The sequence below is a fragment of the Hemiscyllium ocellatum genome, chromosome 40 (genome assembly GCF_020745735.1).
Source record: "Hemiscyllium ocellatum isolate sHemOce1 chromosome 40, sHemOce1.pat.X.cur, whole genome shotgun sequence".
Classification (NCBI taxonomy): domain Eukaryota; kingdom Metazoa; phylum Chordata; class Chondrichthyes; order Orectolobiformes; family Hemiscylliidae; genus Hemiscyllium; species Hemiscyllium ocellatum.
The window spans coordinates 31,839,205-31,861,443 of record NC_083440.1 but is presented as its reverse complement, the minus strand read 5'-3'; the positions used below and the strand labels follow the sequence as shown (position 1 = coordinate 31,861,443).

At 41.0% G+C, this 22,239-nt stretch overlaps 1 long non-coding RNA gene and 1 gene segment (V, D, J or C); both read left to right on the top strand.

Moving 5' to 3' along the window:
• Positions 1–284: 284 nt before the first annotated feature.
• On the top strand, positions 285–17,428 carry LOC132834555 (Ig heavy chain C region-like). The segment is given in 7 exon segments: positions 285–333; positions 465–763; positions 1,173–1,224; positions 10,825–11,130; positions 14,539–14,850; positions 16,516–16,824; positions 17,280–17,428. Coding segments are annotated over 7 exon segments (1,476 nt in total).
• Positions 17,429–17,515: 87 nt separating this feature from the next.
• LOC132834563 (uncharacterized) lies at positions 17,516–20,739 on the top strand. Its single transcript, XR_009647207.1, has 3 exons — positions 17,516–17,598; positions 20,406–20,533; positions 20,673–20,739. It is a non-coding gene; the product is annotated as an uncharacterized LOC132834563 (long non-coding RNA).
• The last annotated feature ends 1,500 nt before the right edge of the window (positions 20,740–22,239 follow it).

Genomic DNA, 22,239 nt, shown 5'->3' with positions numbered 1-22,239 from the left:
AAAAACACTCCCAAAGAAGCTATTCAGCAAAATAAATATCCAAAGATGTGTATATGTCCATGTTTAAGCGTAACCTGGTAAATACATGAGCCCATGTGTTGGGGCTGTGCAAGCTGAGACCAGGATCCAGTCTCAGCCTCCAGCAGGAAACCAACAGGCGGAAGCTGTACGCCTGCCCTTTCCGATGGCCATATAAATCCTAGGCACTGGACCGTAAATCAACACTCCGGGATCGGCTTTGTTTAGAAAGATCTTTACAGAACCGCTTCCCAGAAGTTATCAGAATGATTGTGTCGACAATGTTTCTCAGTTTATTACTGACTTTCTTATCATGTGAGTGTTTTTTTGTTTAAGTCTGTCTTTGTTACTGTCTCAATGTTAGTCTACCTCAGGAATGTAAAAGACTCAGGCATCATTTCATCTGCATTAATGCTCATGGTTTATTTCTTGTTTTTTTTGTAAAGGTGTCCAGTCGGAGATTGTTTTGACTCAGCCAGAGGCAAAGACTGGCCATCCCGCAGGCAGCCTGAAACTGACCTGTAAAACCAGCGGGTTCAATCTTGGCAGCTACTGGATGGGCTGGGTCCGCCAGGTTCCCGGCCAGGGTCTGGAGTGGCTGGTTAACTACGATAGTCCATCCAGCAATTACTATGCACCAGCGATTAAGAATCGATTTACTGCGTCCAAAGACAATTCAAACAACATTTTCGCGTTGGACATGACTAACCTGAAGATCGAAGACACCGCCATCTATTACTGTGCAATATACTACAGCTGGAGTGACACTACAATTATGATCAATACAAAAACCTATTCAACCTCCATTGTTTGAAACTAGTCAGTGATTACTTCTACAAACCGTCTTAACTTGCAGTGCAGTATTAGTTCTGTGGGGTTTTATGCCAGTATCACTATTTAATTTGTAAAAGTGTTGGTTAATTGTGATACACCAGTTGGGGATTTTGAGAATCAGCTCATGTGTTACTCTGTGAAGTATAAAACAGTATTAAAATTTATCAAGAATGATCAGAATTCACTAGCGCAATTATGTGATGAAGATTTATCGTGACTTTATTTTGCCTGTGGTTGTGAAAATTTAAAATGATGGTAGATTTTTGAATTGTTTTATGCAGAGCTAGTTATTGTGCGACCCAGTCCAGAGAACGTAACACTGTGACTATCTTGATTACTGGGGCCAAGGGACCATGGTGACAGTGACTTCAGGTAAGAACTTTGAACTTCCTTAGTGACTTTTTAAAAACTTTCTATTCATGTGACTAATTTCTGAATTAAATGAAACTCAGGTTCTGTGCTGAGTTTGGTTTGGTTCGGATTGATTTTTGTTCAGACTGATTATAGACTTCAGTTAAGGCTCAGCAAATAGTTAAAATGGTGATGATGGAGTCAGTTGCTCGGTGTAGCTCTTTTTTTTGATCAGATGGGCATCCTATGTGGCTGGGTTACTTGAAACACCTAATGTCTCTTAATCAGTCAGCTATAAATAATGTTTAATGTCAGTGACACCCTGACTGTGAGTTTTATTATCAACAACAAACCCTAAGAATTCAAAGATGTTCAAGATATTACCAAACATGACTAAAATATGCTAAAATATCATTATTCATTTCTTGAATATATGTTCTTACCATGATTATATTATCTCATTTATTTTGTTAATTTTGTTGATGACAAGCAGGTTAGAAACTGTCATAAAAGTTTCTTGCGGTGCTATATTGCATTCTGTTGATTAGATTCTGAGTTTGTTTTACCTGATTCTGTTGAATTGAGTTGATTGGATTCTGACTTTGTTTTTACTTGGATTTGTTGAATTGAGTTGATTGGCTTTTGAAATTTGTGTTATTTGATTCTGTTGAATTGAATTGGTTGGATTCTGATTATGTTTCATTCAAATCTGTTGTTTTGAGTTGATTGGATTCTGATTTTATTTTCCTTGATTCTGTTGAATTGTGTTGATTGGATTCTTATTCACTTTGTGAAATTGATCTGTGTTTTCATGCTTTCTGAATTGGTGTTTTCTTTCTGGTGAGGAGATTGACTCTCTGGATTACTTTTCATTACCAATATTTGTGAAGTTCTTTTGGTTTTCATGAATCATTTCTGCATTTGTTAAACTTACATGACACATTTTTCTCTGCTTGATTGAAAACATTACATCCGTTTGTAACGGTCTGAAAAACAACTTAATGCAGAAACCCGGAAGTGTGAGAAATGAAAAAATATGAGTTTTTAATGCATTGACTTTAAAAAAACTCAGTTCTAATTGTAAACTAACTGAATTTTGTTTTGAGTAGCCTCATTCAAAATAAAATTTGGGACTAAAATCTGAAACTGCAGAATTGATCAGATTACGTAATTGAAACTAACTTAAAATTATAATGTGGTAATATTTGTCCATTCAGTAATTTTGTTTTGACCATGAAGTGATTAATTAATATATGCCTTCAGCCCCACTCTACTGTGCGCTGCACAAGATTGTCATGATCAGGAAGGGTGTGCAGGTTGGAAATAAATTGAACTATTGCCAGAAACGTTACAGTTTTAAGTGCTAAATCCCCTCACAAACAGGGTTGCTGTTATGACTTGTTATTTCTATTCAATTTAATCATTACTTTGCTTGATTCTGAGCAGCTTTGTTAGACTTCAATTTGTTTTTTTGTGTGAGGTTGCATCATGTTCTTGGTTCTGTTGAAATTGTTTGCAGAGCTCGTTCTGCTGCAAACACACCGTGTTGTGAGCTGGTGATCGTTGATCTGTTGAGGAGGGACTGTGCTTGGGTAACATTAAATGTGTAATATTTGGGAAACCGTTTCTGGTTTTTACATTGTTTTTGCAATGTTAACACAGTTGGTGACAGTGAACTGCTCTTTGCTCATTCAATGCAATCAGCATGCGAGTTAAAATTTCATAAAGTCTATTATTAAGTGAAAGGCAAATCGCAAAGGTTTTAGAAATGAAGGGAAAACAGATACCTTCAGGCGCCATTTTTACTTAAAATAAATAATTAAGGATTAATCTAATCCATGCTTTACAATCCAAATTCGAAACTCAACTATCTAGTTAAATCACAAGGTCTGTCTTTAAACACTTTACAAGTCATAGAGAAATATAAATAGAATTTCAAAAGTCTAATGTTCTAATAGTTCTTGCTCTTGAGCAAAAATGCCATGACTGTGCTATAATTGATCAAGAAACACCTTTCAATTCCGCTGTACACTACATACATATTTTTCTGGCTGGAAAAGATCATTGGCAAAGACCAATTTGGAAATTCTGCTCAATTCTATGAAGAACAGATCAGTTTCACTGCTTTGCTCAGTTTCACACATAACTTGAATTAATTAGTTGTTATGTCCCTGATTAAACTGGATTTGCAGGATAAAAATAAAACATGAACTGAATTATTTAACCTGCTAGCTGTTCCCAATCTGTGCATTTTAAATAAATAGTTATATTCTACAACAAAATATCAACTGAAGAGTCATTCTTCTGGAAACAACTGCTATAGTGAGTTATGTGACCAAGGCGAAATTTCGAATTAATTAAAGTAATCCAATCATGAACTCGCAGGGCAGCATGGTGGCTCAGTGATTGGCATTGCTGCCTTACAGCAATGCCAATCACTTATGTCAATTTACTTAGACATCCGTTAAAGTGGGCAACTCCAGACAGAAGCATGTTTTCAATTCATACCTTTTTAAACATTTTAGTTCATTAAAAGCAGTTAACAATAACCTTGCCCTAATTCCTTCAACAGAAATGCTTTCCACACTGGAATGCAGTATTGACTTTATGCAGTGCTGTATTGTTCTGTGCTGTATTGTTCTATGTTCTATGCAAAATCTCCACAGTTCAAGGAACACTTTAAGAATATGTAAAAATAATTTAGAGAATAACCGATTTCCTCCAGATCTGTGCTTTAATTGGCGATATTTCCCACCTCAATAATTTTGTTAAATTCAATGACTTATTAAGTTTAATAACTCAGTGGTTATTTATGTTCATTGTGAACACATTCTCGTTCACATTAATCCACTGGTTAGTTCTTCTGATGAGTATTCAATTACAGTGAATATATTTGACGTGAGGAGTTGAGCAATGTATCCTCTAGGATTAAGTCTGTTGTACAGTTTGTTTCAGTGCTATCTCTGACTAACTTGTCAACGGTCCTGACCATTTGTAAATTGTCCAGTTCGGATACCTGAATCTCAGACAGTTCAATTTCATCTCGCGCTTCAAAGCCACTTTTATCTGCTAGAAATACAATATTCGATTAGGTGCCTCAGAATTGAGAGCCCTGACTAAGTTGTTCCAATCAGAACGAACATTTCAGGAACAAAAGGCAGATAGCAAGAGTTTTGAAATTGGTTGTTGGCAACAAGAGATATTTGACTGAGCGAGGCAGAGGGAAATGTGCTGCATATTTTCTTTGTGCCTCAGTTATGCAGGACATGTTTCGTGGCACAATGCAGAATCAGAATTTTTTTTGCATCGTATTATTTGAAAACCTATTATCAGCGTTTAATGTCACTGGCAACGGTCATATTACACTTCAAAACATTTTAATCTTTTTCAAACTAAGTAGGCCGTCTGGTGCAGCAACATTCACAGGGGAAAGAGGAAGGGAGTTTGAGGTTGGAATCTAGTGACAGAGAATTGATGGCAATGCAATTCCTAGTTTTATTGCTCTGTAGTTCCCATAGAGTTTGAACAATTTGGAGCTGCTGTCAAAGTATTCTTGGATAAATGTTGAAATGTTACTTTCATTGTGCAAACATTCTGCAACAATCCCTGTTTGTGGGAAGGTGTTAATAACTAACACGGTTTATGTACTGTCAAAACAGGTGGGCTGTGTTCTCCGTGATAGTGTCGAGTTCATTGTGTTCAGGTCTGTTGCGAAGTTATAGTAGGGTCCCTGATTCTGTGCCAGGTGGCCTGTGTTCGCTTACAACCTGTTAGAGAGGTATGTAACACGACCTCTTATCAGGTTACTTCAGTGCAAGAAAGCAGATTGTGATGTTTTGGTGTTTGTTGGAATTCCACTCACAGAGGCTCGTGAAATGTATTCAATCGCTGTCCTGACTTGCGTCTCTTAGATATTAAACAGGAGTTTGGTGGTTAGCAGCTTTTTCCAGATCAATATTTGTTCACAAGCTTTTGGGCATCACTAGATGGGGTTAATGGAGTAAGTGCTCAAAGAAATCCCAGCTTTTGACTTGCTGTTCTAACGATATCATTTATAACTAATCCAGAATGAATCATTTTCGAAGTATATTTGATGAGATTATGCTTAGGCTGTTTTACTTTATATTAAACCAGTGCTGTAGCTGAATTTGATTGTTCGGTACGGTGAGGGTTCCGCTGAACCCAACACTTGCAGCAGATGGTGATAGCTTTTCAGTTGGTCTTCCATTGCTATCTCAGACCATCCAGTACCTCTGCTAAGAATTCTGTTTCCAACAGGAGTCAAGCCAACGTAATCACTGTTTATCTCAACAGGTGTGAGCTCTTTTGCCAAAAACATGAAAACAATGTGGTGAAGAAGGGGTCTTTGGATGTGAAAGGTTAACCTTGCCTTCTCTCCACAGGAGCTGCTAGACCTGCTGAGTTTCTTCAGAAGTTTCTGTCTTTATTTTGGTTTTCTAGCATTTAAAGTTTGTTGTTTCATTGTAAAACGTTCTGTTCGATTAAACACGTTCTTCAGAAAAAAGATGCATTTGAACAAATTGCGAATGTTCAGAGATATTATTGAATTTGAGCGCCCTGATCTCGAGCTGTAGTTTCACAAGAAACTATTATGAAGTAACAACACACTGCAGAGTGCAGTGGTTGCTGTAATTGGGTGAAAGTTATTTGATCACGCAAATAGAGAATGTCAATGATCCCGTTCCAAATAATCAACAGAAGTTTTTTTTAAAGCATGTGTGAAACAATTAATTTGTTGAAATATTTTAATAAAAAGTATTCACGGCCAGTGCTAGCTTAATGAATGACACAATGATAGGAAGGTAGGAACAAGAGGAGGGCACTCAGCCCCTCGAGCTGTTCCACCACTTACTTAGATCATGGTGCATCTGTGAGCTCAATCCCCAGGTCTCCCTTTGGCTCAAACTCTTTAACACCTTTGTTTAACAAGCAAAAACTATCCCAGATTTACTGATTCGACTGCCCATAACAAAGGGAGACACCATTTCTGAAAGACATTCCTGTGAGTACTGTGACACAATGAGGCTGGAATTAATTGCTCATGAAAGTAAACTTTAAATCTCTGACAATTTCCAAGTGAAACATCCCAATCATCATATTTCATTAATTTAACACTGTACTTCCCTGGAATAAAGAAATATAATGTGTGATTGCCTTGCTAAAAATGAGGAGAAAGTGAGGACTGCAGATGCTGGAGATCAGAGCTGAAAATGTGTTGCTGGAAAAGCGCAGCAGGTCAGGCAGCATCCAAGGAGCAGGAGAATCGACGTTTCTGGCATGAGCCCTTCTTCAGGAAGGGCTCCTTGGATGCTGCCTGCTCCTTGCACGCTGCCTGACCTGCTGCGCTTTTCCAGCAACACATTTTCAGCAGTTGCTAAAAATGAGGGAAGCTTCATTCCTATTATATGATTAAGAAATAGCTCTGTTCATTCAGTGAAAACACAGTCAAATCACACAAAAAGAAACCATGATTTGGAGATGCCGGTGCTGGACTGGGGTGTACAAAGTTAAAAATCACACAACGCCAGGTTATAGTTCAACAGGTTTAATTGGAAGCACACTAGCTTTCGGAGCGACGCTCCTTTATCAGGTGATAGTGGAGTGTCGCTCCGAAAGGTAGTTTGCTTCCAATTAAACCTGTTGGACTATAACCTAGTGTTGTGTGATTTTTAAAAAAGGAAACCATGTCATCTTGCATAGACACACAAGTGTCTCAAGAAATTTTCAATTCTTCCAGTGTTTGTTTCAATCTCGAGACAGGTGTGTAAGTGTCAGACTTTTGATATCGCCTTGAGAAACCAGTTGTCATCAGTCTATTTGAATTGCTGAAGTTTGTGTGGTATTAGCACATTCACAGCGCTGTTAGGAAGTGAGCCCCATGGCTGTGATTGAGGAAGAGGAAACGGGCCAGGAAATAGTTGAGAGTCAAGCTGAAGTCTGGTTTGGAGGAAAGCTTTACATGCATGTGTGCCCTTATCCTCAAGGATCACAATTTTGGAATATGCTGCCGAAGGGACATGTCAGCAAGCAAAATGGAAGCTGAAGAAGGCATCTCAGCCTCTCTAGAAGGCTATTCCATTCATGGGATCATCATTAATCTTGCTGCTCACCAGTCTTCCCAACACTCGATAACATTGAACCTGATTTTTTACTGATCAACAAAACAATTATGAATTCTTTTGGAATTCTCCACCACAGAAATTCATAGATTCAAGACTCATAGATTCTTGAAAGCGTTGTCTCAAGTATCTAGTATGTTGAAGGTGTTTGGCACCTGTACCTTCATTGGTCAGAGCACTGAGTGCAGAAGTTAGGGCTTCATGTTGTAACTGTGCAAAATATTGGAATGAACTGCCAGAGGAAGCGGTAAGTGCAGAGATAGGTCCCACATTTAGAAGACATTTGAACAGCTACAGGAACTGGATAGGTCTGGATGGATATGGGCCAAAGGCAGGCAAGTGGAATGAGTTTAATTTGGGAACTCTGGTCAGCATGGATGGGCTGGACTAAAGGAACTGTTACTGTGCTGTACGACTTTATGACTCACTGACTTTATGGTGGAGTAGGCTCAAAGTTGGAAGGTGGTGAGCAAGTGAGGGGCTAGATTGGGCATGTGGGAGACTTTGGGCTGGTAGGCTGGTTGGCTGGCTGCTGGGTAAGCTTGCGTGCACTCTGTCTGGCAAGGTGGCATCAAGGTAAATGGTAATGGTCACAGGATAATTTGGTCGAATTGTGCTTGGTAGGTGAGGGGTAGTTTGAGCTGAAATGCAGGAGGTCTGTCTTTGCCAGGCTGGTTTATGGAGAGGTGGGCAGGATGCCAGACTGGTTAGTGTGGAGGTGGGCAGAGTGCCAGGATGTTTAGGGGGTGGAAGGTCACTGGAATGAAGTGACAGGTGGACGTGTTGTCAAAATGCAAAGCTCGGAGTCTGGCAAAATGGTAGGTTGTAAAGCACAGATGCCAAAGGAGCTAGGATGCAATGTGCACAGGTTGTCTTGGCTAAGATGAGAGGTCAGTGATCAAGGGCTGAGGTCATGTCTTGGGTAGTGGGCTTTTGTCAGAGGTTGTGAAAATGATGGTGCCAGGTCCAGTCAGGGCCAGATTCGCCATGGGCCAGGTGCAGGGTGGCAGGAGTGTAAATGACTGAAAGGAATTGAAATCATATGTCCATCTGGAATATAGAATATAGAACATTACAGTGCAGTACAGGCCCTTCAGCCCTCGATGTTGCGCTGACCTGTGGAACCAATCTGAAGCCTATCTATCCTACACTATTCCATTTACATCCATATGTTTATCCAATGACCTTTTAAATGCCCTTAAAGTTGGCGAGTGTACTATTGTTGCGGGCAGTGCGTTCCATGGCCCTACTACTCTCTGAGTAAAGAAACAACCTCTGACATCTGTCATCTATGTCCTCTCCTGCTAGCCATCACTATTCAAGGAAAAAGACTTTCACTGTCCACCCTCTGTTTATCTTTTATGTCTCAATTAAGTCACCTCTCAACCTTCTTCTCTCAAACAAAAACAGCCTCAAGACCCTCATCCTTTCCTCATTAAACCTTCCCGCCATACCAAACAACATCCTGGTAAACCTCCTTTGAACTCTTCCAAAGCTTCCACATTCTCTCTATAATGTGGTGACCAGAACAGTACACAATACTCCAAGTGCAGCCACACCAGAGTTTTGTATAGCTGCAACCTAACCTCGTGGTTCTGAAACTCAGTCCCTCTATCGATGAAAGCCAGCACAAAGTATGCCTTCTTAACAACTCTATCAAACTGGCTGGCAACTTTTAGGGATCTATGTACATGGGCACCGAGATCTCTCTGCTCATCTACACTACCAATATGGATTGCCTTGGATGTGTTTTGTGTGATAGGAGTTGTGTGTTCTGGGCATGAATGGGTGTATAGCAGGGTAGGGTTTGTCAATGTGAGTGGAAATTTAGGTCTAGGCAGAGTAAGTGCAGTGGTTAGTCTGAGAGATGAGGTTTGGTGGTGAACTGCGTATCAGACTGATAGTTATTAAAGTTAAAGATTATTTGTTCATTTCTCAAATCATATTTACGTAAATACTCAGCTGTAACACTCCAAAGTCTCTGAACCTTAATGGTCCTCCATTTTTCAGAGGCCTCCAGAATTCAGATCATTGTAAATGAGATGTTTCAACTTCCAGACAATTGGCCTGAGTTCAGCCGTGACAGCCGTCCTCCCCGTCCCAGTGCTCAGCTCCTGCCTGTGCTGCTGCTGCTGCTGCTGCTGCAGTGACCTTCCTCCCAGAGAGAACATTCTGCCTTGCAGTGATAAGTGAGCAAGGCTCACTGGACCTGATTTCCAAGTATGGGGACGGCAAACACGAGGGGACACAACTTTAAAGTGAGGGGAGATAGGTATAAGACAGATGGCAGAGGTAGTTTCCTTACTCATTTAGTAGTAAGGGTATGGAATGCTTTGCCTGCAATGGTCGTAGATTCGCCAAGTTTAAGTACATTTAAGTTGTCATTGGACAGGCATATGGATGTACATGGAATAGTGTAGGTGGGATGGGCTTCATATGAGTATGTCAGGGCAGCGCAACATCGAGGGCCGAAGGGCCTGTACTGTGCTGTACTGTTCTATGTTCTATGATTCACTCTGATTTCTCTCCGGGGTTACTGCCAGCTGTTGGGTATTTCCAGCAGCACGGTAGCTAGTGGAGCGGCACGCTGGTTCTGTGGTTAGCGCTGCTGCCTCACAGTGCTAGGGACTCGGGTTCCATTCCAGCCTCGGGTGACTGTCTTTGTGGAGTTGGCACTTTCTCCCCATATCTGTGTGCATTTTCTCCCACAGTCCAAATCTGTACAAGCTGGGGGAATTGCAAATGTTGTGTTCAGTGTTTGGGAGGTTAGGTGCATTAGTCAGGGTTAACTGTAGCATAATAGGGTAGGGGAATGGGTCTGGATGTGTTTCTTTTCAGAAGGTGGGTTTGGACTTGTTGGGCCAAATGGCCTGTTTGCACACACTGTAGAATTTCGATGAATCTGCATTTCCTTGGTGGGATCAGGATGTTCTTCTTCCTAAATGATATGGCAATGGTCAAGGTCGAGGGCATGTTTCTAAAGAGGGAACCAATGATTAGATTAGATTAGATTACTTACAGTGTGGAAACAGGCCCTTCGGCCCAACAAGTCCACACCGACCCGCCGAAGCGCAACCCATCCGTACCCCTACATTTACCCCTTACCGAACACTACGGGCAATTTAGCATGGCCAATTCACCTAACCCGCACATCTTTGTGACTGTGGGAGGAAACCGGAGCACCCGGAGGAAACCCACGCAGACACCGGTAGGACGTGCAAACTCCACACAGTCAGTCACCTGAGGTGGGAATTGAACCCGTGTCTCTGACGCTGTGAGGCAGCAGTGCTAACCACTGTGCCACCGTGCCGCCCACACTGATCATGATCAGCAACTGGTAGGAAACAAAAATAAACTCCAGTTATGCTGTAGACTTCAGCGGGAGCATACTGGCAAACGGTTACAGCTGAGGATACATTTGAGTAACTGATAAGGTCAAATTAACAGAAACTAACATGATCAATTGGTCATTCTATTGTAGAGACACCATCTCCCCCCACGCTTTATGGCCTGGTCTCCTCCTGTGAGGAGCACAACACCGATTCGACAATCTTTGGTTGTTTGGTGATGGACTATTCCCCTGACGTCACTAAGGTAACCTGGAAGAAAGGCGGGGAGCTAATCACGGATGGATTGAAGACTTACCCATCAGTGAGAAACAAGAAGGGAACCTACACCCTGAGCAGCCAGTTAACCCTGCCCGGGTCAGCGGTAGATTGCCCCAGCAAAATCTACTGTGAGGTTGAGCACAGTGGGTCACACAAGAGCAAAGAAATGCCATGTCTAGGTACGTATTGTGGGAACTGAGATAAACAGTGCATCTGGGATTAATATGAATAAGGCATTATTTATAACCATTTTCACAGAATCACCTTATACAGCACAGGAAAAAGGCCCTTTGATCCATCCAGTTTACGCCTATCAATAACAGCCACCTAACTATTCCAGTCTCATGTGCCAGCACATGATCCATTGCCTTGAGTGACTTGCCCTTGCAAGGATGCATCTCAATACTTCATACTTATTATGAGGGGCTCAGTTTCTACATGACTTATAGGTGCTGAGCTCCAGGCTAACACCACCCTCTGTTTGATTTTGTTTTCCCCTGAGATCCACTTGGAACCTCCTGGCCTTACCTTCACCCTGTGCCCCTGAGGCATTGATCTCTCCATCAAGGGGAAAGGTTTCATCCAGTTTACCCAGTCTATGCCTAAAATAATTCTGGACATCATGATAATCTTCTCCCTAATTCTCCTCTGCTCCAAGGAAAACCCCTGTCTATCTCATCTAGTTTCATAACTAAAGCCCTCCAACCCAGGCAACATCCTGGCAAATCTAATCAATACTGCCTTCAGTGTAATCACATTTCTTCGATAACGTGCACACAACGCTTCAGTATGGCCTAACCAGTGTTCTATTAAGTTCCAGTATCATCCCCCTATTCTTCATTGTTAATGTCGAGGCTAATAAAAACAAATATCCTCCCACCTTCTTAGTTTCTTTATCCAGACGACACAATCCTATAGAGGATCGGTGGGTACATGCACCAAAGATCCTCAGGCCTTTCTAGGGTTCCACCATTCAAAATGTCATACCTCACAGATTCTTCTGCCGAATTACATCAACTTACATTTATCTAGAATAATTTCCAATTGCAACGTCTCTTCACATACAACCAACCCTTTTATATCCTCTTGCAATCTAAAGCCATAATGCTCATTACTTACCAACATTACAGTTTTCATTTCATCTGTGAATTCACTGGTTAATCCTCCTAAATTTGAGTCTCAATCATTGGTATGTAAGAGAAATAGCAAGGAAATCAACACCAATCCCTACAGAACACCAGGAGACATAGATTTCCAGTCACGCAGACACCCGATGACTACTATCCCCTGCTCCCATCACTCAGCCAGTTCTAGATCCAATCTGTCAAATTAACTCGGATCCCATTGGCTCTGATTATTGCTATCATTTTTTTTAGATTCCCTACAGTGTGGAAACAGGCCCTTCAGCCCAACAAGTCCACACCGATCCTCCGAAGAGTAACCCACCCAGACCCACTCCCCACTGACTAACACACCTAACACTATGGACAATTTAACACGGCCAATTCACCTGGCCTGCACATCTTTGGACTGTGGGAGGAAACCAAAGCACCCAGAGGAAACCCATGCAAGTCACGGGGAGAATGTGCAAACTCCACACAGACAGTTACCCGAGGCTGGAATTGAACCTGGGACCCTGGTGCTGTAAGGCAGCAGTGCTAATCACTGAGCCACCGTGCTGCCCCGTGCCGCGATGTCATCTGGACATCGAGTTTTCTCTCTGAAAACTACTATCAAATTGTTACACATGACTTTCTCTCAATAAAACCGTGCTGAAAATTGTTGATTTATCTTCCAAATGAAGACTAATTTCACTTTTCAATAGTTTCCCTACCACTGAGACTAGCTTGACAGATCTGTGTTTTCATTATTTATCCCTTCCTTTGTCCTGCGCAACAGTGCAATGTTGGCTGATCTACACTCACTTGGCCCAACTGCTGTGGCCAGACAGTAATTCTAAATTATTGTCAGCGACCCAACTATTTCATCCTTTGCATCGCTAAACTGCTTGGTATACTTTTCATCTGCCCTGGAAATATAACCACTTTTCATTTAGCAAGACAACACAGAACATCACATCATGTGTCCTAATTTCTGAAAGTACATCACAACACCCCTCCATGATTTCTGTTCCCACATTATCCGTCTTACTAGTGAACACTGACACAACCTAATCCTCCGACTCCACTCCAATAATAACACTTAATGGGCATTACTGTTTCCCGAATAATTCTTTTACTATGAATGAGCCTGTAACTTTGAAAAATATTTTCCTTTATTTTGACTGCTATTATTTTCTCATGGTCCCTTTTGCTCTTCTAATTCCTTTGTCTTTCAAACTCCCCTTTGCACGTTCTGTACTCCATACTAATTTCCATTGTTTTGAGATTTCAGGATAGACTGGAAGCCTCCCTTGTTTCTCTTTATCTCACCCTCCATGCCCTTTGGTGTCCAGAGCCCGCTGCATTCTTGGTCCCATTCAGTGGCTTCCTGGAAAATGTCCTCCCTGTGATTTTCCTATCTCTTTCTTAAATGTGTCACACTGCTCTGACTCAGATTTACCAATAAGTGTCAGCTTCCAGTCCACTCTGGTTAAGTCATTACCTGATCTTACTAAAATTGTCCTTCCCCTTTTCAGAACTTTGGGCCAATTTCTATTCCTTTGCAGTACAATCTGAAATCCAACTGATTTACGATCACTGTCTGCAAAGTGCACCACCATTGATGTTTTACCCACTGGGTCGACTTCATTTCCAAAAGTTAAGTTCAGGTTCACCCCTTTCTTGCAAGGTCTGGATTAAAATTCTCTGTATTAACACATACTTTGTTAAAATATTCTCCTGGGGGCATTTTCAGAATTGTGCTCCCTCTAAACTTTTGACACAATGAATATCCAAGCCTATGCTGAGGAAGTTAAAAACCTCTTTTCTCATTCCCCTATTTAATTAACATTTCTCTGAAATTTACCCATATATTTGCACTTGGTCTTTCGTGGTCTATCGTGCTCTCCCAGTAGTTATGTTTGCTGTATTTTGGTTTTGAAGTACTGTCCATTTGCCTTTGTTCGAGGAGGTATCCATGATTTCATTTCTCTTTACAGCCTAAAATGCTCTTGTCAGAATTGTGACAGAAGCAACATTCTGTGCCGTAAACCCCCGCCCCCATCCTTTTCCATCTTTCCCTGTCTCGCCAGAAGGCACTAAATCCTGGAATATTGAATAGCCACTCTTGCCCGGCTCTCAATATGTCTCCGTGATAGCAACCACAACATTTCCTCATTTATGGCGATATTTCATCTGCCTTGTTCATTAGACTCTGTCATTAAAACGAATACCATCCAACGTTGCTATCTCCCTTCTGATGTTACCAGCCTATTGTTTCTATGCCTCCTTGACTCCCTTGCTGTGTCCTATAATTTTAGCCTTTCACATTGTCCTGCTGATCTTTCTGTGTGGATCCCTGCTTCTCCAGCACTCTGCACAATTATGATTCTTGTATCCATTAACCACAAGAAACCTTGATATATGAGAACTGATTGTATTTGTTATGAAATTCATCAGATAATTTATGCGATGTGTTTCCTAAAGGTACAGGTCCTCTCACACCAACACTTCTCCTAACTGTGAGCTCCAGTGAAGAAATCGCAAGCAGCAAGTTTGCAACCATTGTCTGTTCAATCATCGATTTCCATCCGAAGTCAATCTCCGTGAGTTGGTTGAAAAATGGCCGACTCTTGGATTCTGGCTTCTTCACATCTCCCGTGTGTGAGGCGAACGGGAACTTCACGGTGACGAGTCGGCTGATGGTCCCTTATGGTGAATGGTACAACAGCGCAGTCTATACCTGCCAGGTCACTCATGAAGACAACATTCAAAGTATAAACATCACTGCACTCCAGGGTAAGAGACACATACTGAGAGAGCTACAAATCACTCTGAACTCTGATGTGAATCAAACACACTAATTTATCAGGCGTAGTAAACAGCAAGGTACAGCTTCTCATTTCCCAACATGTCACGTATCTCATTTCAGTTTGAGTGTTACATTAGCATTGCTCATAATTCAACATTTTGGCAAGTCAGAAAAGCATGTTTCCTTTCTGTTGAAGATAGATATATAGACAGTGAGCTTTGTGAAATAGTTTGTTGCCTGACCTTGCTGGGAGAGGCTGAATCCTTGCCTGGTAGTGGCTTCAAGGATAAGTTTGAGGGTGGAGGGGGGATATTGGAGAGATATCTAATTGAAACATAGAAAATACTGAGAGACTGAGGTCGAGTGAACGTGGAATAGATGTTTTGACTGGTAGGCGAGACTAGGACCCAAGGGCACAGTCTCAGGGTCAAAAGGGCACCATTTAGAACTGAGATGGGGAGGAATTTCTTCAGCCAGAGAGTGATGAATCTGTGGAACTTGTTGCTGCAGAGGGCTGTGGAGACTAGGCCATTGTGTATATTCAAGCCAGAGATAGTTCAGCTCTTGTTTAGTGTGGGGAGAAGACAGTAGAATGACTTTAGCCCAAAACGTCGATTTTCCTGCTCGTCGGATGCTGCCTGACCTGCTTTGCTTTTTCAGCAGCATTCTGATCTAAACTCTGGATTGGCAAAACAGCCTTATTCTGATCCTCTATCTTATGATGTTGTGGTCTCAAAATGACGTGGTTAAAATATGCAGTGACCCTTACTTGAAAATAAATCCGAATGCGTTCAATGCTTCATTCCCTGCTCAGGAATGACCTGTTGGCCTTGGACATTGTACATGGATTTTTATCTGGTACTGAGCTCTTTAACTTCATTTATGGGATCAGACCACAGACCAAGTGGGTATCACATTTGATGAACTGGGATAAACGTGATCTCACTGAGCTTCTTTAAGATGCTTTCTGTAAGTAGTGGATGAGGCAGGAGAATAAACTCTGGTAAGAATGGTCAGTGTCTTGTTTTCAGATCTACTCCAAACTCAGCCCACGAGGAACAATGACATAAATTAGAGAATGACATCACACCAATAAAGCAAAGTATTTTTGATCACGTTAAATATAATGAACAGAATTTCCATGGATATTCCCCGCTCCTGTAACACTTTAGATCACTGCAAAGAGAATAATTATTATTTATTATAATTTGTCCGAAATTTGGGATGTGATTTGGCAGTCAGCGTGACCAGCAGCACTTGCACCTAAGAGTTATGAACATGGAATTGAACTCATTCTATTCAGATTACTCTTGTCACAAGTATCAATAGATGGTCTTAAGTGAGAGACAAGCTCTGAAAGAATGGTAATTCCATGGGTTACATAATGGTGTCTTCGATGATTTTACCTTTTTTCACAGATTTCACTTGTTACAAAGTCAGTGTTCTTTAGGAATAATTGCACAGGGTATGTCATAGGTAATCACAAATGCTTTCACAAATCAAAATACATCAACAATAGTAAGCATCATTTCAGCAATAGTTGGAGTTGCCATTTTGAAGGTGGTGTCTTCACCTGTGAAGAAGTAATCTGAAGATTGGGTGTTTGTATCATAAAGGGGCATTTTTCATTGACTTTGATTTTTGTTTCATAGAAGATACCGAGTGCCACCCTAACACCGTTAAAATCCTCCCACCGCCAGTAGAACAAGTCTTACTGGAGGCGACGGTGACGTTAACCTGCGTTGTGTCCAATCTTCCTTCTGGAGTCAACGTGACCTGGAAACAAGAAAAGAAGCCTCTGAAATCCGAGATTGCTGACCAGCCTGGACAGAATCCCGACAGCGTGATCAGCAAATTAGACATTTCTACTGAAGCCTGGCTGAGTGGCGTTACTTTTGAATGTGTGGTGTACCATCAGAATCTACCGACTCCGCTGAGAGACTCCATCCACAAGGAGAAAGGTGAGCGGTGAGATTAAAACACAAAGCATCCCATGTGGAATCCAGATCCAGTTACATCAATGGCAGGCTTTGACTGGTAATGAACAAACACCGTTGGGAGCATTAATGATGCATCTGAAGGCAGGATAGCTAAGTAGCTGATTAAGAAAAAGATGGACCAAAGGATATTGTATTCTGATTAAGTCAGATAAGGTGGGAAGAAACCTGGGTTGTGATGTCACCATCAGCAATGACAGTTGGACAGAATGCCCTTGTTGTGGGTTGGAAACATGGAGGCAACTTTCACATTAAACTTTACTTTTTTTACTGAACAGAATGTGTACCATACTGCTCTTTTAGAAAATGAAAGTGAATAAATCCCAAATTTAAAATGGCATATTTTAATATTTAGTGTAATTGTGATATTGGTTCAGGATGTTTTTGGTTGATTTATATTTGTCTCAAATATTCTGCAGTGATTAATCCGCTGGAGCCATCAGTGTCGGTCCTCCTGTCACCAACAGAAGAAATCTCCGCTCAGAGGTTTCTCTCCCTCACCTGTTTAGTGAGAGGTTTCTCCCCCCGAGAGATCTTCGTCAAATGGACAAACAATGACAAGCAGTAACTACAAGAACACCGAGGTGATGGCGGAGAGTGACAACAACTCATTCTTCATCTACAGCCTGTTATCCATTACAGCGGAGGAGTGGGCTAGCGGTGCTTCTTACTCCTGTGTGGTGGGACATGAAGCGATTCCATTGAAGATCATCAACAGAACAGTCGATAAATCCAGCGGTAAACCGAGTTTCGTAAACATTTCACTTGCACTGATGGACACTGTTAATTCATGTCAATAAAAATCTCAAAGTTGCATTTAATAATTCAACAGAAGTAATAAAGTTTTTTTTCCCCTCCAGTTGTGAGGTAAATACTGAATTAGTTGTTTTTCACTCTGACTTACACTGCATCGGTGTAGTTAAAGTGGATTACTAACAGGTCTAGGACAAGTGTCTTGTGCAGTTAATGTTCTCTGCTCAGATACACCCTGGGTCAGAGAGAGAGTAAAGCTCACTCATTGCAGGATTTCGCCAAGTCCCTTATCCATCTTAATTCCCTCTGTGACAAAATCTGACAATGTCCATTTTATGTCAAGGATAGAGCACGAGTTTTGAACTTGGTGTTCTTGATTCCCCCAATTGGACATTCTTACTAAATTCATGTCAGTTTTCAACTGCCACATTGCGCCAATTGGAAATGTAAATTTAAGACACTTTAAAATTAAAGTTGATTGGAACATACCAATCGTAAAGAGTGCAGAACAGTTTGAATGTAACCTTTGTTTCTGGGGAACTGCCAGGGATCTTGCGACAGCGCATGAGTTGACAGAATGTATCTTCACTTTCACACCAAAGAGAATCGACAGATAAGTTGTCATGCAGCAGAGGGGAGGGGAACGATGAAAGGTCTGTCCTCTTGCTCCCTGTGCAGAGTTTTCATGGTAGATGTCCTCTGTAATGTAACAGGAACAGTCAGCTTCTTGCTTACTGTCCAAAGATTGAACATTTCCATGCAAAATAATACCTTTGAAATACGTTGGACACGCTTGGCTCTGTTAACAAATGATTAGCATTGATTCCCATAATCCAAAACTGGTGTTTGCATCGTCCCGGTTTGAATTCGATAGTTTTGTCTCTGTTTTCTGGAGCACATGGGATCAATTCTGGTATTCGAATACCTGATATCATTTTGTTTCACATACAGAACACAAGTAGATATTTTCTAATCAACATATTCAGAAATGTTATCTCTGGGGCAGTGGGGATTTGAACTCATGCCTTTTCTCTCAGAGACAGAAATTGTATCACTGCAACAGAAGAGTTGCTCATAAAACGCTTATGGGAAATGTTTCCTACAACATCAAGGTCAAATCTAATTATGGGCAATCCATTGAAATTAGAACAATAAATTAGAATAATAAAAATTGCAGTCTGGTATAAGAACAGATACAGAAAGATGATCACAAATACACCTGTAATGACACATATATGGGCTCTCACGTAACGACACATATTTATGTGCACACTCAAATGTGCATATAGATGAGATGTCACACACGCATACTCGCACAGAGCCACACATGCAAGTGGTACTTGAACACTCACCTAAGCTCACACAAAAACTCACATACACTGAAAGAAAATTGTTTGCACAAATGAACAGGGGTACTCACACATAACCATGAGAAATATAGACACACGGTAACACACAAATGGGCATGAATACATATACATTCATACAGCACAATGCGTACAGACATGCACGCATGAACACACAGATACAAATTCCGAAAAATGTCCTCCCACATGTCAACTCATACAGGCACGTAAGTGCACAGAAATAAATATTAATATCATTATTTTCCCATTTTCAGAATCACAAACATACGATGACAGAGGCAGCTTAATTAGTTATTTTCAAACCACATTGATCAGCATGTATACAATGTCACACGTACACACAAATTCAGAGTCTCGCATGCAGACACACAAGTGCATAGATCAACAAATAGAGGGGCGTTTATTAAGTAAGGATAATGGGCACAAGCATCAGCAAGCATTCACACACAGTAACACAAACAAGCTTCTCAGGAGATGGTTTGGGAAAGATTGCCACACAAGCAAACATCATCATATAAATATAAACATCCATCAAAACATAACATTGCATGCTAACATTTATTAAGCATAAACATGAAAATAACCTAGTTTAGGTAGGACCTGAAACAGACACAGAAGCACACATTTTAGATAGCACTAATGAAAGTGAGCACTCACAAAGACATTACAAGATAAGCATAGGCAGCAACAAAACGGCATATTAGCATGATGATGCTGACACAATGTGAAAAGACCAAAATTTCGGTGCACGAACACATGAGCACACCAGCAGTAAAGGAACAGGAATATGTTTATTCATGCACAGACTCCAACATGGGCAAGAGGGAAGGAAGAGACTCTCATAACCACATACACAAACATTAAAGGGAAACCAAACACACCAAGCAGTAGGTCAAATACATTAAGGGACACATGTACAAAAACTTACTCATAAATATACAGATCCTACAAACAAAAATATGAAGCAATGCCCTGACTGTGATGTCACTTATATTCACGATTTGCCAAGCAATTGGTCACCAATACATAAAGGTGAGAATCACATTTCAACTTTTATTCAGTGATGACCACAATTTTCAACTAAAGTGCTGTCACAGCCTATATTTAAAATATAATGATATAATTAAAATAATCATTTGTAATAAGCATTCCTCAAATAATAATATCCTTAATTGATAGATTAAAAGAAAAATAATTTAAAACGTTCTGACATGGACAATGAAGAAAGAACATGTGCAGTTAGTATTTGTAATTTCTTGCTGAGAGTCAATAATGCACTGATGGATAGAGATAAGAGTCACACTTGAGAAATACCTGACTGCTTTATGAAGATGTAATGGTCTCTAATTACATGACTTGGATGCACATAGATCGATCTGGATCAATAAATGATCTAAATGCGTTCTCTCGGCTTTATATTCATAGATTCAATAGATCGCACTTGGATTGAAGACTATGAGGATGATAACAGCAACATCTGGACAACTGCTTCCACGTTCATCACCTTGTTCTTCCTGAGTATTTTCTACAGCGCTGCCGTCACTCTGGTGAAGGTGAGAATAATCACATCTTTCTCACGCCAAGCAGCCCAATATGTTTTGTGAAATCTCTAAGTGTACCATTGTATAAACATTAAATCTGAAAGTCCCTGATCATAAATATCTGCGTCATTGCTTTATCTCTCTTTTCCAGGTTAAGTGAATGAATTGTGGATCCCTTTGATTTTCCTGATCTGCTTATCAAGGTCTCTGAATTCCCAATCTGCAATCTGTCCTGTTGCTGACTCTAACAGTGAGATCACTTCAGTTTATCAGTGTGTAACTGACAATTATTGATGGATTTTCGTTTTTACTTTGATATCTTTGAGATGGTTGTGGTTGGAAGAATTTGTAGTTTCCCTGTTGTTTGAAGCCCATTTGTTTTGTTTTTATTTATTCCTTACTCAGAATGGTTGCCTACCCTTTCTGATGAGCCTTTGTATTCCCTTTCTTGTGACTGTTACTGATGTACAGAAAATTCCCACCTCACAGCGCATGTGTTCTCGTCTCAATGTGGCGACCAGCCATTATATTCACTTCTGTTAGCTTTTACATCAACTTTTTGGATAAAAATGCTTTCTGAAATGGTTAATAAATCTCGAATGAATATGCAGTAACCTTGAGTTTGCTTCATTCTTTCTTCAAGGCCAATCAGTAATCATATATTTTCCCACATCCGACTCCTGTCCCAGCCAAATACTTTCACTTGTTCTGTTTGGTTGTGTTTCATACAGTCATTTAGTTTAATGTTGCGCTGCCATGCAGCCCACTAATGTAAATACATCTTTCACACGATATGCCTGATGGAACATTCCAGAGGCAGAATGATTAGAGAACATTTCCTCTTATGCACCAAGATCACGGCCTCGGGTCACGTAATGATACAAATTAGGAGCTTTGCTCCACCAGAAGCCTATAAAAGGCAGGCAAAGGAGTTTGAAAGTTTACTCTACACCGTCTAAACTACATGTACTCCCAATGTCCGGACAGCCTGGGTTAGTAATGCATAAATCGCCACCTAAATCGCCAAACGAAACATTCATCAGCCAAAAATGTCAACGCTCAGTCAGTAGTCAGACACAACACGTGCACAATCCAAGGTCGGATTCTCAGAACTGGAGATTTTCTCACACAAAAATCTCATGGAGCAGAATTCCTGGGATCTATTTGACACACCATACCTGTCAAATCCCAGGGAATGAGACTGAGATCTATCTGATACAGGGATATTACTGAACAGCAACCCTCAAAAATAATAAATCAGAGGTCGATGTTGATCAGACAAGGCCCTGAAATATTCAGCCATTGGGATCTATATGTTCAAGCGCAGGTTAAAACAACAAGGACTCCAAACACTGAACTCTGAGAACGTACACGATAAAGCAACCTATATTCTGAAACAGGAAACACCCGTTAAGAAGTACAAAACAGCGGGTTAGATTAAGGGAAGTTACTCCGAAAGTTATAGAGAGATGGGTGACAATGAGGGGGAGTGGGAGGAAGCAGCCAGTGCAGGGACACCCTGCGGTCATTCTCCTCAAGAACAAGTATACCGTTTTGGATACTTGTGGGGGGATGACTTACCAGGGGTAAGCAACGAGGTTCAGGCCTCTGGCACGGAGCCTGTCCCCGTTGCTCAGAAGGGAAGGGTGGAGAAAGGTAGAGCGATTGTTATTGGGGACTCAATAGTGAGGGGCACAGATAGGCGGTTTTGCGGGGGC